The 16,161-nt window shown below is 45.3% G+C and overlaps 1 protein-coding gene across 1 annotated transcript in view; it reads right to left on the reverse strand.

Moving 5' to 3' along the window:
- The window catches only part of LOC116822503 (transient receptor potential cation channel subfamily V member 6-like), a 92,014-nt gene that overhangs the window by 661 nt on the left and 75,192 nt on the right, over positions 1-16,161 (reverse strand). Inside the window, exons 5-14 of the mRNA XM_032776425.1 lie at positions 14,673-14,771; positions 13,499-13,674; positions 12,682-12,828; positions 11,026-11,238; positions 9,922-10,008; positions 9,764-9,840; positions 9,459-9,624; positions 8,275-8,341; positions 7,007-7,275; positions 6,468-6,574 (exon numbers count right to left, since the gene is read on the reverse strand). Of these exons, the coding sequence (XP_032632316.1) occupies positions 6,468-6,574; positions 7,007-7,275; positions 8,275-8,341; positions 9,459-9,624; positions 9,764-9,840; positions 9,922-10,008; positions 11,026-11,238; positions 12,682-12,828; positions 13,499-13,674; positions 14,673-14,771 (1,408 nt within the window). The remainder of the gene's footprint in view (positions 1-6,467; positions 6,575-7,006; positions 7,276-8,274; positions 8,342-9,458; positions 9,625-9,763; positions 9,841-9,921; positions 10,009-11,025; positions 11,239-12,681; positions 12,829-13,498; positions 13,675-14,672; positions 14,772-16,161) is intronic.

Here is a 16,161-nt window from a genome sequence, read left to right on the forward strand (position 1 = left end):
TCTCCTACCAATGCAATGTCTCCCACTGTTCAAAAGAACTACACTAAAGTATGTCAGAGAGCTGAGCCTCTGCAGTCAGGGGGAAATAAATCAGGTGGGGGCTGCTCCTACACTCGTTTTACATAGTGATCTCTCATCTAGCAGTGGGAACTGGCACAGAGAGGTAACTCTCCATGCTCCACCTCCCCTGCAGTAGCAACCACTGCAAGAGCAGAATGGAAAGCAAATTATTGTCTGACCTCTCTCCATCTGGTGCTCTTAGTACAAAATGCATAAGTCACCTGTGGAACTCATTTGCACAAGATCTCACTGAGGCAAAGACCTTAGAAGGATTCAGGAAAGCATTCAGCATTTCTGTGAGTAATGAAAACAGCCACAGTTTCATTAGCAAAGATAAAATACTATGAGGGTTATAAAACCCTGCTGCTTTGGAGAACAAGCCAAATTCCAGCAGGTTGGCTCAAGAAGGACCTTCCCCTAAGGGCCAGCTATTTCATAATTACCCATGCTGGGATTCCTTACGCTTGCCTCCGAGGTTCCTGTTACTGGGTCCTGTCAGAAACTGGATACTAGATTAGCGGGATCTGCACCAGTCTGGCAATTCCTGGGTCCTGCTGCCCAAAAGCAGAGCAGGCAGCAAGTGCACTCCCCCTCTGGTCCCTCTGCTGACTTAGATACTGAGTCAGTGTGCACCCACTGTCTCACACAAGCAATAGTTTATTTACCTCAAAGGCAAGGCCCTGCCCACAAGCATTCTAAGGCAAGGAGCCACAGGTGCTAGGCTTTTGTATCTGTTCCTGGAGGGGAGGGAAGGTGGTAGCAATCTGGGCAGTGCAGAGTGTAGATATTCTTTTCTCTCCTACAACCCAGGCAGGAGCGGGCAAAGGCATGGCCTGCAGCCTAGGGGCAGCTTTGGTTTTTACATTTCATAATGCAGTGCTAATGCACTATGGCAGCTGTGCATTAGGGCTGGAGGGCAAGGAATCAGTTAGTGTCTGCCTACATTTTGCTAGGAGCATCCCTTCTTCCTAGTCCAGTAACCCTCTGCCTGATGCAGGGTCACAGAGAGCTTGTCTGTCCCTTCACACAGACATCTCTAGTGTTCAGGAATCTCAGGAAGGAAACAAGTGGCTGCAGCTCCTTGAATCCCATGCCCTGAGCCCTGTTGAGCTGCAGAAAAGGCTTTGGGGCATGGAGGGAGATGAAAAAAAGTATCAAGGAGTCTAGCAATAATGGAGAGATGGGTATGGAGTTAACCTCACTGTTACAGCTTTTAGTTATGCTGGAGTTATTGATTTGATTAGCAGCTTGGAGTGACTGGATTAGCAGAAACAGCAAGAGTCCGGTGGCACCTTAAAGACTAACAGATTTATTTGGGCATAAGCTTTAGTGGGTAAAAAAACACTTCTTCAGCTTATGCCCAAATAAATCTGTTAGTCTTTAAGATGCCACTGGACTCCTTGTTGTTTTTGTGGATACAAATTAACACAGCTACCTTCTGATACTTGGATTAGCAAAGTGATTGGACTAGCTGCTGCTGAGTTGTAACTCAAGCTGTTGCATCCTCACTGCATCACTAGCTTGAGATCACTTGAACTTCAACCAAGCCCGCCTGACAAACCAGCTAGCTCAAGCTTAAAGCACCCCCTAACTTGAGCTAGGGTGTGTGGACAAGAGTGAAGTTAAGGGTACCAAGTAGAGCTGTCAAGCGATTAAAAAAATCGTGATTAATTGCACTGTTAAACAAGAATAGAATATCATTTAAATATGTTTGGATGTTTTCTACATTTTCAAATATATTGATTTCAATTACAACACAGAATACGAAGTGTATACTGCTCACTTCATATTTATTTTTGACTACAAGTATTCGCTCTGTAAATAAAATAAATTGTATTTTTCAATTCACCTAATACAAGTAGTGTAGTGAAATCTCTTTATCGTTAAAGTTGAACTTACAAGTGTAGAATTATGTACAAAAAAATCCCTACATTGAAAAATAAAACAATGTAAAGTTTTAGAGCCCACAAGTCCACTCAGTCCTACTTCTTGTTCAGCCAGTCACCCAGACATACAAGTTTGTTTACATTTGCAGGAGATAATGCTGCCTGTTTCTTGTTTACGGTGTCACCTGAAAGTGAGAACAGGCATTCTCATGGCACTGTTGTAGCCAGCGTCGCAAGATATTGAAATGCCAGATGCACTAAAGATTCATATGTCCCTTCATGTTTCAACCATCATTCCAGGGGACATGCATCCATGCTAATGAGGAGTTCTGCTCGATAACAATCCAAAGCAGTGCAGACCGACACATGTTTGTTTTCATTATTTCAGTCAGATACCACCAGCAGAAGGTTGATTTTCTTTTTTGGTGGTGTGGGTTCTGTAGTTTCTGCACTGGAGTGTAGTTCTTTTAAGAATTCTGAATGCATGCTCCACACCCCATTCCTCTCTGATTTTGGAAGGCACTTCAGATTCTTAAACCAAGTGCTGTAGCTATCTTTAGAAATCTCACATTGGTACCTTCTTTGCGTTTTGTCCAATCTGCAGTGAAACCGTTCTTAAAATGAACACGTGCTGGGTCATCATCTGAGACTCCTATAGCATGAAATATATGGGAGAATGCATGTAAAATAGAGCGTGGGACATACAATTCTCCCCCAAGGAGTTCAGTCACAAATTTAATTAATGCATATTTTTTTTAATGAGTGTCATCAGCATGGAAGCATGTCCTCTGGAATGGTGGCCAAAGCATGAAGGGGCATACAAATGTTTAGCATATCTGGCATGTAAATACCTACAGAAGTGCCATACAAATGCCTGTTCTCACTTTCTGGTGACATTGTAAATAAGAAGAGGGTAGCATTATCTCCTGGAAAGGTAAACAAACTCATTTGTCTTAGCGACTGGCTGAACAAGAAGTAGGACTGAGTGGACTTGTAGGCTCTGAAGTTTTACACTGTTTTGTTTTTGAGTGCAGTTGTGTAATAAAAAAGATCTACATTTGTAAGTTGCACTTTCATGACAAAGAGATTGCACTAAATTACTTGTATGAAGTGAATTGAAAAATATTATTAGTGAAGGCAGGGGGCTGGACTCGATGACCTTTCGAGATCCCTTCCATTTCTAGGAGATAGGCATATCTCCAATTATTTATTTGGGGGGATAGCTCAGTGGTTTGAGCATTGGCCTGCTAAACCTAGCAGTGTGAGTTCAATCCCTGAGGGGGCCATTTAGGGAACTGGGGTAAAAATCTGTCTGGGGATTGGTCCTGCTTTGAGCAGAGGGTTGGACTAGATGACATCCAGAGGTCCCTTCCAACCCTGATATTCTGTGATGTATTCTATCATTTTTACAGTGCAAATATTTATAATAAAAATAATATATACTTTGATTTCAATTACAACACAGAATACAGTATATAGGAAAATGAAGAAAAAACATCAAAAATATTTTAATACATTTAAATTGGAATTCTATTGTTTAATAGTGCAGTTAAAACTGTGATTAATCGTGATTAATTTTTTTGAGTTAGTCGCGTGAGTTAACTGTGATTAATGGACAGACCTAGTAACAAGAGTTATAACTCAGGCTAACTGTGTTGTGAAGATGCAGCCTTAGTCTCTGTCAGTGCCATCATTATCTACTGTATAGACAGTTATGGGATCTCAATGGGATTAAATGCTTCACAAAGTTTTCCTTGTGCACACAAATGGATCTAACCTTATAGCTAGGTTTTGGGTCTGGAAGGAACTGGCCCTTCCCTGGTAGGGAATACTAACAGGGGCCTTGAAGGAAGGGAGGACTGAGTCGTGCACACAGATTGTGCAGGAGATATCCAGTATGGCCAATTTCTCTTGATTGTAGAGCACTCTAGGAACTGGTGGACTGTCATTGATGGACAGCCCAGCAGAGTAACACCTATAGTCATGCAGCATAATCCTTCATGTTCCAGCCCAGCACTTCCCCCTAGATTTTACACTACGCTTCAGCACTCAGGGGGTCACAGTGCTCCGAGCGTGAAGCTGTTCCGCTTCAGTGTTGCTTTAATTGCTGAATGGAGCTGATGTGAAATCTCTGTGCCCATTGCAGCAGGCCAGGCCGCTGTGGGTCTTGGACAGTAGGGAGAAATTACTCCCTCTTGTGCTCTGCTGCATGAAGTGCGGAGAGGAGGGTGCTGGACTTAAGTGTACTGGAAAAGCCCTGTGGCTCAGTTATTGCCCATCTCTTTTCTAGCGGTTGCTAATGCTGGATCCTACCCCAAAGAGCTCCTGATTGAGCTATACAATATTATGAGGGGGGATTTCTTCCTGACTTTCCCAACTGCTGATCAGCTTAATTCTTTGAAGAAATGAAGATGGATGCCCAGTGTAAGCCTTTCCCTAATTAATCTAACTACAGATACTGCTCCTATACTGGCAGCCACTACAGTTTGCTTGCACTTGTGTATTGCAATTTGAAGTGAGCCCAATGTCAGCAACTGGAACCCCCTTTCTATTCAGCTTCATAGAGCAGGTCTATTCTGAAAGTGACTCTATGGCATCATGGGCCTCAGAGACTCCTGATCAAATGCACTCAGTTTACAAGTAAAGGGCCGTTTGTTTCTGATGGTCTCTCTCAACCTAGAATTTAATGGCCAGATTTTTCAATGTATATAGGTGCCTAAAGATGCAGGTAAGGATCTAATAGGATTTTCAAGTGCATCATTTTCAGTATTAGGCACCTAAGTCTTTTGAAAATCCCACTAGGCCACTACCTGCATCTTTAGGCACCTAAATACATTGAAAAGTCTGGCCCTGAGAATCAAGATGGGCTCTTTCCATCTCACACACATCATCACCTGAAATAAAGACTCTGCAGGTCACATTAAGCTCTCAGTTCTAACTCAGCAGCTCACCTGCCTTCTCACTATATCTCTGGTGTCATCTGTGGAACTCTATTGTAATCAGTAGGTTTGCATAGGTGTAACAGATTGACACTTAATGAACAATTCTGTTAACACTGCACAAGAAGGAATAGATTCCAATTTCCGCTCTGTGAACTGTGTTGGCTCTGCAGATAACCAGGAGTAAAAATCAATGAAAACTTATTTTAGCCATAAATCAGCAAATCTGATAGATACCAGAGCCAGATATGCTGAATGATAAAAGCCATTTTTACATAGCTACTTTTCTGAGCAGAACTTTCACCTCAATGTTGTCTTATCAAAAGAACCTTAATTATAATGGGTGCATAATAGCTTCTGCAATAATGAAAGTTGCAAAACAGTTGCCATTATAACCTGCTGTTTTCACATGCTCATAACTTTCCAAAACAATTCACCTTCAGGGCTGCTGTAATTTTCCAAGTTTAGACTCTGTGTGATGGGATTTTATTGTTATTTTGTTTTGTTTTGGAAAGTTAGAACAAAATCCCTTTAGCTGTTTTCAAGTTCAGCCAGTATGAAAAACAAATTGCTTCCCTGCATCCGCTCTCTAAAAAAGCCCGTACACTATTTTCTTTGGAGAGAACTGCAGCAAAAATAGCAGTGGTTTGAAACTTGGCCTGGATGAAGTCTGCGCTGAGATCTAGTGTCTTTACTTGTTTGGAGAAATATTAATTTTAATTAACAAAAGATTATGACTGTTTCCAAACTGTATCCAACGCCCAGTAGAAACTGCATCAAACTCTCCCAGTGTTTACTTGATTAGAGAACTACATACTTTTAATTAACAAAAAGTAAAGACAGTTTGAAAATTGCATCAGACACACCCACTGGAAAATCAGGTGCCAGCTTAGATATGCACAGTAGGCAACTTTTTAACTGTGTACATGTGGAAACTTGCACATTTAAGATGTTTCTCATTTGAACTGCTGAACTGTCTTCCCAGAGAGAGCTAAACATTAAGTTAACATTGAAGACAGTTGGTTTGGTAATTTTTAAGCTTCAGAAGGTGTCAGGGAACCCAGAGTCCACCCTCCCTCCCTCTCACTCATAGTACACACTGGTACATGCATGGGTGCAGAAATGCATAATTAGCTTTCAGTATTACAGAGGACAGTGAGCTCCTTTCCTTGTGGGAGGGATGTGATCGGGGGGAGGGAGGGGGCATTTACGGCTGCATATCTGGAAGCACTGTCTAAAAGTGAGGGTCTGTTGGGCTCTGACTATGCTGGGAGTTTTTATTACTTGAGTCATTTATAAGCTGGAATGCACAACAGTGGAAGATAGACTGCATTGGATGGGTGGGAACTGGACTAGGTGTCAGCCCACAGCCTTTTCCATCTCCGATTTCTATAATTCTCCCATGGGTCTTGCCCATCCTCAGGTTGCAGAACCCAGGCCACTGCCACCTGAAATGGGTCCCTTTCACAGGGGGCTACACTGTCAGAACAGGATGGATTAACACCATCTTCCTCTCTGACAGGGTTGCACAAGAGAATCCACTATGTTTAGTCAACATGTGGGCAAGCCCCATAGAACTCACCTGAGGTACCAGCGGTCCCCTAAGCCATACTCCTGCCCACAGATCCCAGAGCGAGGCCAGAGGCATTGTGGGAGTTTCCGCTCCAGCATGACAGTAGTGGCAACAACCTTTAAAACACAAAAAAAGATGTTGGCAAGACAACAAGGAGGGCAGAGATAGGGGAAGTGGGTAGAACAAGCAGCAGGAAATCATGGGGGCATAGATGGAGTCTATACTTCTCATATGAGTGAAATACCTACACACGTCTACACAATGGGCCCCATTTCAGCCCTCCTCTGCCCTGGGCTAAAATAAATTTCTGTTCCATATTTTTTTTTCATTCATGGATCTCCTCCTCCAAACACACACATCCTTTCTACTGCCAAGAACTCAGCCCTCCCCACAAGTCTCCTCAGGTGAGAAAGGAATTCAGGTTCTTCAGTCATTACTCATGGGCTATCCACATACCCTAATGGGAACCCCTGACCCTGCCCTGTCCTAGGCTCAGAGTGAATCTATGCATTAAGGTATGTTCACATGTGGCTGAGCAGCATCCTCACCTGTGCTCTCCAAAGCTCGTCCCGCTCGTGGGCCACGCGCCAGTGGGTGTCACCCATCATGGCGATGAGTAAGTTGAGCATGAGGAGGGTGCCGATGATGGCGAAGGCGGAGTAGGTGATGCTGTACATGAAAGGCAGGTCCACTTCATAGTTGGCGGGCCCATCGATGATGGTGAGGAAGAGCTCGAAGGTGCTGAAGAGAGCTATGGGGTAGTTATAGAAGTGGCCCAGCTCATCGGGGTTTTCAGTCTGGAAGATGACATAAAAAGCTGGCATAGAGAGGAAAGGAGGTAAAATGAATGAGGAAGCCTCTGTGCTTTCTCTGCTCTGCCCTGCAGCATCCTACCATCTGCCTGAAACAATAGTATAGTGTTAGACTTTAGCCCAGGGCAGCCATGCATCCCAGTTGCAATCAGACAGCCCCAGTTTCCAGGAAGGCCTTCCTGTGTCACAGAGCTCATAGGACACTTAAGAGTCCTAAGTACTATTTAGAACTCATGTTTTTTAGTCATAACTGGACAACATGATGTCCTCACTTCATGTGGCATCCAGAGACCTCATCATGACACTAGTATGGCATAAAAAAATCACAGCAGCCTCAGGCCGAGATTATTTTGTGCCAAAGGGCAATTGCGCCTTGCATTTATCACACAACACTGTGAATTCTGGAGGGAGAGTGAATAACTAAGTACCACCCCATCCCCTCTGGAGTAGAGAGATGGGCTCCTCCTCTCTACGGAATATTGACATTTCTTCAGAACTGGGTCATGTTCCACCAGCCCATTACATTTCTTCATGTCCAGGTTGCTGAGATCTCCCAAATAGCTTGTCCTCTTTGGGGCCGAATCAATAATTTCATAGATAGATGTGTCAGTTCGTGAATGAGAAGAGAGACTGGCAGAAGGGTAGGGCAATTTTGTAGGAAGGAACCTTAGATATGGGAAGGAAAAGGCAGAAGGAGGAGAAGGTATGGATTGTGAATAGCAAGGAGCAGGGAGAAAGGAAAGGGAGGAAATGGAACAGGTAAGTCAAAGCCCAGCAGCATGGGCAGACCTGGGAGCTTTGAGTTGTATTCTAATATAAGCTATGAAGGAGATGGACTGAGTGCCCTCTTTCCAGACAACTGTTCCATAAAACCCAATATTCCATGGATGAATGTGCAAGACATGGTGCCCCTCAGGGTGTCCACTGAGACCCTGCTGTCATTTAACTGGGCTTGTAACACCTTGCTGTACATTAATAGACACTGTGTATTGCATCATACCTACCTGATGCAAAGCCAAGTATCACCACTGCCATGAGCCAGCAGAAGCGCATGAGATCTCCAAATATCATCTGCAGATGAAACAAAACCATGAGACCCCACTCTCTCACAAAGACAGCCCTGAAACTGAGCCTTTGCTGTCTAACTGGTCCATATATCCTGGTCTCTCACCTCCCACCATAGTAGATCCAGTCTTGTATCTCATGTCATAGTGGATCAGACCACTAGTCCTTGTATTCAGGAGACAAAGCAGGGCACTGGAAGTCAGCAAACCTAATTTCTAATCCAAAGGAGTTACTCTGTGAGCCGGGGAAATTTACTTAACCTCTCTTGCCTCAGTTTCTCCAGATATGTAATATACTAATGATTCACGCTCACTTTGTGAACGTACTCTGAGCTCTATGGATGGGAGTGCTAGCTAAATGTTTTAGCAGTACTAATAGTCTAGTGGCCTAACTGCAGAATGGCTCATACTTGATTGTTTCAGAGGAAGTCAGAACACCTCCATAATACACTTGGTCCACCATAAGACACTGAAAATAGGGATTTCTTCTTGGCCAGCCGACTGCTGATCAGCTGAAGCACAAGGACTGATAGCCATGCCTACAGTTGTATCACTGCAGCTAGGTAATCTTATCCAGGTAAATTTGTCTGGATAAGATTACCCAGCTGCAGTGATACTACCATAGGCAAGGCTATCAGTCCAATTAAATATATGTATATATTTAATATTACTAAACTGCTCACCTCAATATTTTTTCCAGCAGTGTCATCCATTGAACTAGAAGACCCTACAGCCTGTTCCACCAGTATGACAGAGATGAAAGGCTGATCTGAACCGACTAACGTTCTGAGCCAGTTTAGTGACCTCTGTGTCTCTAATGTCCACTGTACCCTTCACCGTCTTGCATGTGTCCTATCTCAGTACATAAAAGAAGAACCTCACTTAAAACAGCCTGCTAGATAAAGGTCAAAAAGAGTTCTTGTCTGGCTCTAGGAACTCAAATCCCACATCAGAAACTCCTGGGAAAGTGTTTCTATTCTGATGGAAGGACCAAGATATGACCGTGGGCACATGCTGATGCATGGCATGGCTGGATAACTACTGCTCAGGATCCATCTTTGCTGATATCTGTATTACAGTCTCTCTCCCTCTTTCAGTCAGGCAGTGGGCTGTGTTGTCCTTACCTTCTGTATCATGATGGTGAATGGTCCCAGCATCTGAAAGCCTCGTGCGAAGTACATGACGTTGCACCAGCCCAGCACCAGGGCAAAGGACATGGGGACCACCTCTCCTGTGGTGCTGGTGAGACGCATCATCATGGTCACCAAGATCATACAGGCATAGGTGATGCTATAGAGGATAAGACAGAGCCAGGAGGATCAGAATCACATTCCCACTCCACACTTCTAACAACTAACTCTGTAATCCTCCCAAACCCCACCCATACCAGAAAGCAATCTGTATGAAATAAGGAGAGGGGGAACCTCACATGATGATGTGGAAAGGTCCTCCCAGAATAGTTTGTCCAAAGTACTTGGTGACTCCAACTCTGAAGATATCTGGAATCTAAGAAGAACACTCTGTTCAAATTGGGTCTCAATCAGTTCACACACGCACAGAACATTAAATTATATTGATTTCTCTTACCTCAAGGATCAATATTACTATGGCTCCTATCACTGTGATCAGCTCCCCCACCAGCCTCAGACTGTCCTCAAGAGTCACATAAGATTCCTGAAAGGAGAGAAAGAGGTCCCCCTCAGTCCAACTGTGCACGGCCAGGAGAGGACTCTTAGGCCCCATCTAGGCTTGAAGAAAAAAGTATTCTCCTTGCAGGATTGCTCATGCCATAGTCTCCAGAAGAGGCAGTCTAGAAGATCAAGCATGACAGCGGGAATCAGGAAACATGGTTTCTACCCCCAGCTCTGACACTGGATGCCAACACGGCCTCCTCTTTTGGGTGCCCAATTGAAGACACTTTGGGGCTGATGTTGAGAGCTGCTGAGCACCTGCAGAACTCACTGAGTTCTGCTGGAGTTGAAGGTGCCCAGCACTCCCGAAGAATCAGCCCTGGGAAACAAGTGAGTCTCTTTAACTGAGCTCCAGCCCACATCTGTCCACCCACCCTCTCCTCCCCGACTCTGTCTCATTTACTCGCCTACCTTCAGGGAGGTGGGGATTGCTCAGTGGTTTGAGCATTGGCCTACTAAACCTAGGGTTGTGAGTTCAATCCTTCAGAGGGCAATTTAGAAATTGAGTTGGGGATTAGTCCTGCTTTGAGCAGACGGTTGGACTAGATGATCTCCTGAGGCCCCTTCTCTAACCTTGATATTCTATGATTCTTCCATGTAGCTAAACAGGGGACCAACACACCATTTACCATCATCACTTATTTCACTCTGCTTGTGTGTTCTACCCTTTTCCCCACACTGCATTTGTTTGGTCTCCTCAGGCTGCAAGCTCTTTGGGTACATTGCCCAGCACAATGGGGGCCCCACTCTTGGTTGGCCCTTAGGCACTATCACCAGAAACAGGATGCACTATTATAATAAGAAGGATGCTGTAGGAGGTGCTCTCCCCTCTGAGTCAGTTCTGAGCTCAACTTCCCAGCATGCTGCTGAGGGGTGCTGTGCTGCAGGGACCAGATGGCTGCAGGTATTTCCTTGCCTACATGGCCTGTAAAGTGATTTGGGACTTTGGGGCTAAAAAGCTGGGAAGATTTGTGGGATATTAATGGGGTACACAATGTACCTGCAGCAGTTTCTGGACGTAGATGGTGTTGTCCCTTTCATGTGTTTTGTTGCTCTGTCGACATTTTAGAGGTCGATAGACACAGCACATGGTGAAGCAAATCATGTACAGCACGTAGAACAAGGCCAGGATGCAGAAATAGGGACGCCCATATTTATTCCACTTCAGGCTCACCAGCTCATTCACGGGGGTCAGGTCCAGGATCCGACGGGCCTGAGAGACAGACACTAGACTTCATTCATTGTGGGCCACCTCTCTGCCCCCAGAAAGCAAACTGGCAAATCACTCCAAGCTCATGAAAACAATCATAGTATGTTAAATCAAATCTGACTGGGACCCTTGTCTGTCCCCTTTTGTCTGCCAAACACAGAGCAATGACTCAAAGGACCTGGGCAGAGACAGGCTGCAGAAACAGGTCAGAATTTGTCCCACTATCCCACCTGGTCCATTAATGCCACTACACCCATCCAAAGACCTGGTGCATTCACTCTGGAAACACCTGGATACATTGCCATGCCAATAGCAAGGTAGGAGGAGAGGAGAGGAGACAAAGACCACAGTCCTGTTAGAAATGACAGGCTTCTCTTATGACAGGTTGATGCCCACATGGAAATACTGTAATATCCTGCAATCATAGTTCCATACCCTGCAGTGTCTCTATAGAAAGCTGCAATGCTTTAGCTTTCTGAATAGAAAGCTGCATTACTCTAGAATAGTGTAATAATTTCTTGTTATAAGGGAGGTTACAGATCAAGAACATGACTTGCCAATAGATTCCAGTGGGCACCCCTTCCTAGTCTGTGCACTCTGGGTCTCCTGGAACCTGAAAGGAGTCCAGCCACTGCACCAATTTCAGGGTTCCTACGCACACTCTCAGGGCACAGAATGTCTATCTGGCACCCTCCTCACAGCTGTTCTGGGTCCAGAGCTGACCCTTCCCACTTTGCAGTACTCAAACACACCCCTCTCCCTCGACTCTATCCACCAGGTGAACATCTGGTTTACAGTTTAACTCCCTCAGGGGCATGCAGTAATTGTGAAGCAGACAACAAAGGCACACATGCACACTTTGTTCAATCTACCAGATTGATGCTCTTTGCTTAATAAATGAAGCACAGGAGAGTACAGATCATACCACACAATAAATCATCATAAACACAATGCTTTCCCCTGCCCCCACCAGCTCACCTTCCCTTTGGGAGTATCTGAGGGATAGTCTGTGTTCTGGCAGACAGGTGGGCAGGTCCTCCAGACCCTTGTGTGTCCTACCCATGCAGCAGCCTCCCTAATCTTACTTTGCTGCAAAATGGCTCTCTCTTCCCCGTTCCTCCCTGTGGTGTCCCTTTATAGATTCCGTCTGGGATCACCTTCTTCTTTTGTTCTGCTTTCTGGTAATCTTCCAAACAGGAGAAGGAAGCCACCTCTCTCAGGGAGTGCAAACCTATTGTCTGAAGGTGTTTTATTTTGAGTGCTGATCATTCACCATTGAGTCTGGCCTGGCAGAGAGACATGCCACAACCCTGCTAGCTCTTGGGGGATCCACATTCATATAGGCTTTTTTCCATGGCACAGTAATTTCAAAATACAATTTCATAAAGTTATCCACAACTCAGAAATGATACAAACAGAACCCCCTAATTTGTCACATCAACATACTTCTCTTTTCTTGGTGGTGACAATGAGTTCCAAGAGAGATTGGTCATCTCCCCATGAGTCGATCTCTGTGAGGTCATACAGGGTGGAGACCAGGGGGCCGAAGGTCCACTGGATGTGCTTTCTGTTCTGCATAAGGTGCTGGAACATCTAATTGGCAAGAAGGGCAGAGCTGAGCTCATGGGAGGCTGTACATATTTGCCCAAACCACCCATCACCACCAGCACTAGTATCCCAGGACATTGAAATCACCTGCACCCCTGCTTCAAACTCAGCTCTGAAAACACTTGTCTACAGAAGCCTTGCAGACAGGGGGTTGGCCTGTAATCTTATTAGTTCTCAAGCCAAACAAATTTGGGTTGGGTCAGAACTCGGATGGAAGCTATGTGCTATTGGTATTACTGGCTCCATAGGAGATGCTTCCTTTCTAAGTTAGTACTGGCCCAAAGCCCCAGCACAGGGTTAAATGCCATGGTGCAAGTGACTCCGTAGGTGATATTTCCTTTTCTCTGTCACTGCCTCAGCCTGGTACTATGGTTCTGGTGAGGCAGGAGGTGGTGCTCTTCTCTCTGAATCAGCACTGAACCAATCCTCCAGCATTTTCTCCTGTCAGTGGAAAATGTTACACCTCCCCTCCAGTGACACTCACCTGTAGTGCTACTGACACAGAGCAGTTGCTGTATGCCCCCAAGAGGCAGCTGCACTTTGGGTGAGTGATCCCTACAAGTGATATCTGGAAAGTGCTTTGAGATCCTTCAGACAGAGACATGCCTCAGCGACATCAGAAACTATGAAAGCCAAGTGCTGTACACAAACTCACCACAGTGTTGCCCTCAACCCCAGCTAGCTTGAATGGAGTGAGCCCCTCGTTGTTAGGGATTAAGTCCAGGGCTCCCAGCTCCCTTTTGTTCTTGTCACAGGAGAGAATGAAGTTGTACATCTGGCAGGCAAAGATCTTGTTGGGCTGGAGAACTAGGAGATGGAGAACAGTGTTCCCTGTAGTGGAGAGAGAGACAGAGGAATGAGATAACTGGTAAGATGGGAAACACAAATCACCTCCCAATCTTGCCAGACTTTCAGACAGTCAATATACAGACCTTGTTCAGCCTCTGTACAAGAGGGCTCACCATTAGTATTCTGTGTGGCTCTGCAAAGTATGAATGGCCCCACTTGACAATTAAGGAAAAGCAGCCCCCATCTAAAGTCCTTCAATCCACAGAAAACTGAATAATAAAAGGCAGTTGGTGTCATATTTTATCTAGGCAAAAGTCTATTTAATGTTCCAGTATAGGACTAGTCATCCTGGAACAGACCATTGCTCCTACTAGCCAGCTCTGATATTACCACCTCACCAACTGGGATGTTTTTCCCTGTGTTTCAAGCTAACATCTTTCATAATTTTGAAACACTAGTTCTGGCCATCTCATTTCCTATGTAAATCTTGGCTGTGATGTGTCTCACCACAAAGGAGAGGTAGGACTAAGCTGTAATGAACACAAAGGGGATTCTTTAATGAGACTGATGCACACACACAGATGGACCCTGTAGCTTTCTCCCTCTCAGAGGGCCTTTGCAGCCTATTGTCACCATACAGGGTCCCTCTAAGGCCTAGAGTATACTCTTATAGAAGCATAGATTATTTGGGTTGGAAGGGATGTCAGGAGATCATCGAGTCCAACCCCCTGCTCAAAGCAGAACCAATCCCCAACTGGCCCCCTCAAGGATTGAACTCACAACCCTGGGTTTAGCAGGCCAGTGCTCAAACCACTGAGGTATTCCTGTTCCCCTCCCAGGAAAGACTGCTTACTGCTGAGTACATTTTATACCACCATATTGCTATGTCCCTTTGTTGCCCTTCACTGGACCTTCTCAGTCTCACCAGCTCTTTCTTAAAGTGAGGTGACCAACTTTAGACAGAGTCCCGCAAAGGTACCATCATTTGGTACTACACCATTCGCACAGCACCTTGAAAGAGGCCACTGAAGAGCTCTTACCCAAGGTGTCTTGTGCTCTGATGTTGGCTCCATGTTTGATGAGCAACCGGACAATCTCCTCACTTCCTACACAGGCTGCGAAGGATAAGATATGCTCCCCTGAAGAGAAAGGAATGGAGACAATACATAATATGGAGTTAAAGAGAGGAAACTAAAAGACAGACAAAAAAACTCAGACCTCTAAACACATCTCCCATTTCTCTCTCCCTCACTCTGTCACACACACCCCTTTATGTAAAATTCCCATGCAGATGGTATTCCAAATGCTTTGCAGAGCTACCCAACAGGGAGGGGAGCAGAGAAATCAAGAGGTACTGCCTAGGCAAGGCAGAGGATATGTGTTTGCTGACAGGATTTTTAAAAGAGCAGGGTAGTGGATGAGGCAAAGAGATCCAGGGAGGCTGTTCCATATGGAAGAAGCCACAGAGGAGAAGGGTCCTTCACCAACAAAGTGAAACTAAAACAATGAGACGAGAGAGAGCGAAGGCCTATGTCACACAACTAGAGGGAGCAGGGAGGGTCTAGGGTTGAGTAGAGAAACTTGCTCTGCAAGGCTGAGTGGGGAAAATCCACAAAGAGTTTTAAAACTTTGGAACTGGATCTAGTTGGAGCTGGATCCCACAATGAATGGGAAGGTAGTGAAGCGGGCGGAGGAGCGCTGGTTTGCTCACACCTGAGAAGACAGCTGAAGAGCTGGGATTTAGAGGCGGCCACATGGCAGTGAGTCAGCACAAGCCAAATCTAACCCTGATTTAAAACAAACTCTCTCAGGCCTCCTGCTTCATGCATATGACAGAAACAAACTGGTCATGGACAATGTTTTCAGCACACCTTTAAGGGAATGGAGAAATTATTTATGAAGAAAGATTAAAATAGTTAAATATGAGCTGTACAGTGTAGTTAAAGAACACAATAACTGTTTAGAATGGAGATTACCTATCTCCTAGAACTGGAAGGAACCCCAATAGGGTCATCGAGCCCAGCCCCCTGCCTTTACTAGCAGAACCAAGTACTGATTTTGCCCCAGATCCCTAAGTGGCCCCTGTGGTAATAGCCTCCTGTCCCAAACCTGGACTTTAGCGTCCAAAATCTGGGGGCTTACCTGAAACTCCCCCAAGCTTACTACCAGCTTGGATATTCTCGCTGCCACCAGATCAGGAATTGATGGCCTGATCCGCCTTTCCTCTCTCTGGTGTCCCCAACCCTCCTTGGTGTGGACACCCAGATTCCAAAGCCTTGGATGCTAAAAGCAGGGAGAAAATCCCTTCCCTCCTCCAGCTTGCTCTTGGTCTAGCCTGTGAGTATCAAGAAACCGGTTCTCTGCTTCCAAGAGATAAGCGTTTCTCTACCTCAGGACAATTGAGATGCAAATGCCAACAGCTTGGCTTGCCTTTCCCTAGCCTGCTCTTTCCCTGAAAGCAATAGGAAAAAGCCCACAGCCTGGCTTTCCTTCTCTTTGCCTCCCTAGGAAAAGAACTTCCACACGTTT

The sequence above is a fragment of the Chelonoidis abingdonii genome, chromosome 1 (genome assembly GCF_003597395.2).
Source record: "Chelonoidis abingdonii isolate Lonesome George chromosome 1, CheloAbing_2.0, whole genome shotgun sequence".
Taxonomy (NCBI): Eukaryota; Metazoa; Chordata; order Testudines; family Testudinidae; genus Chelonoidis; species Chelonoidis abingdonii.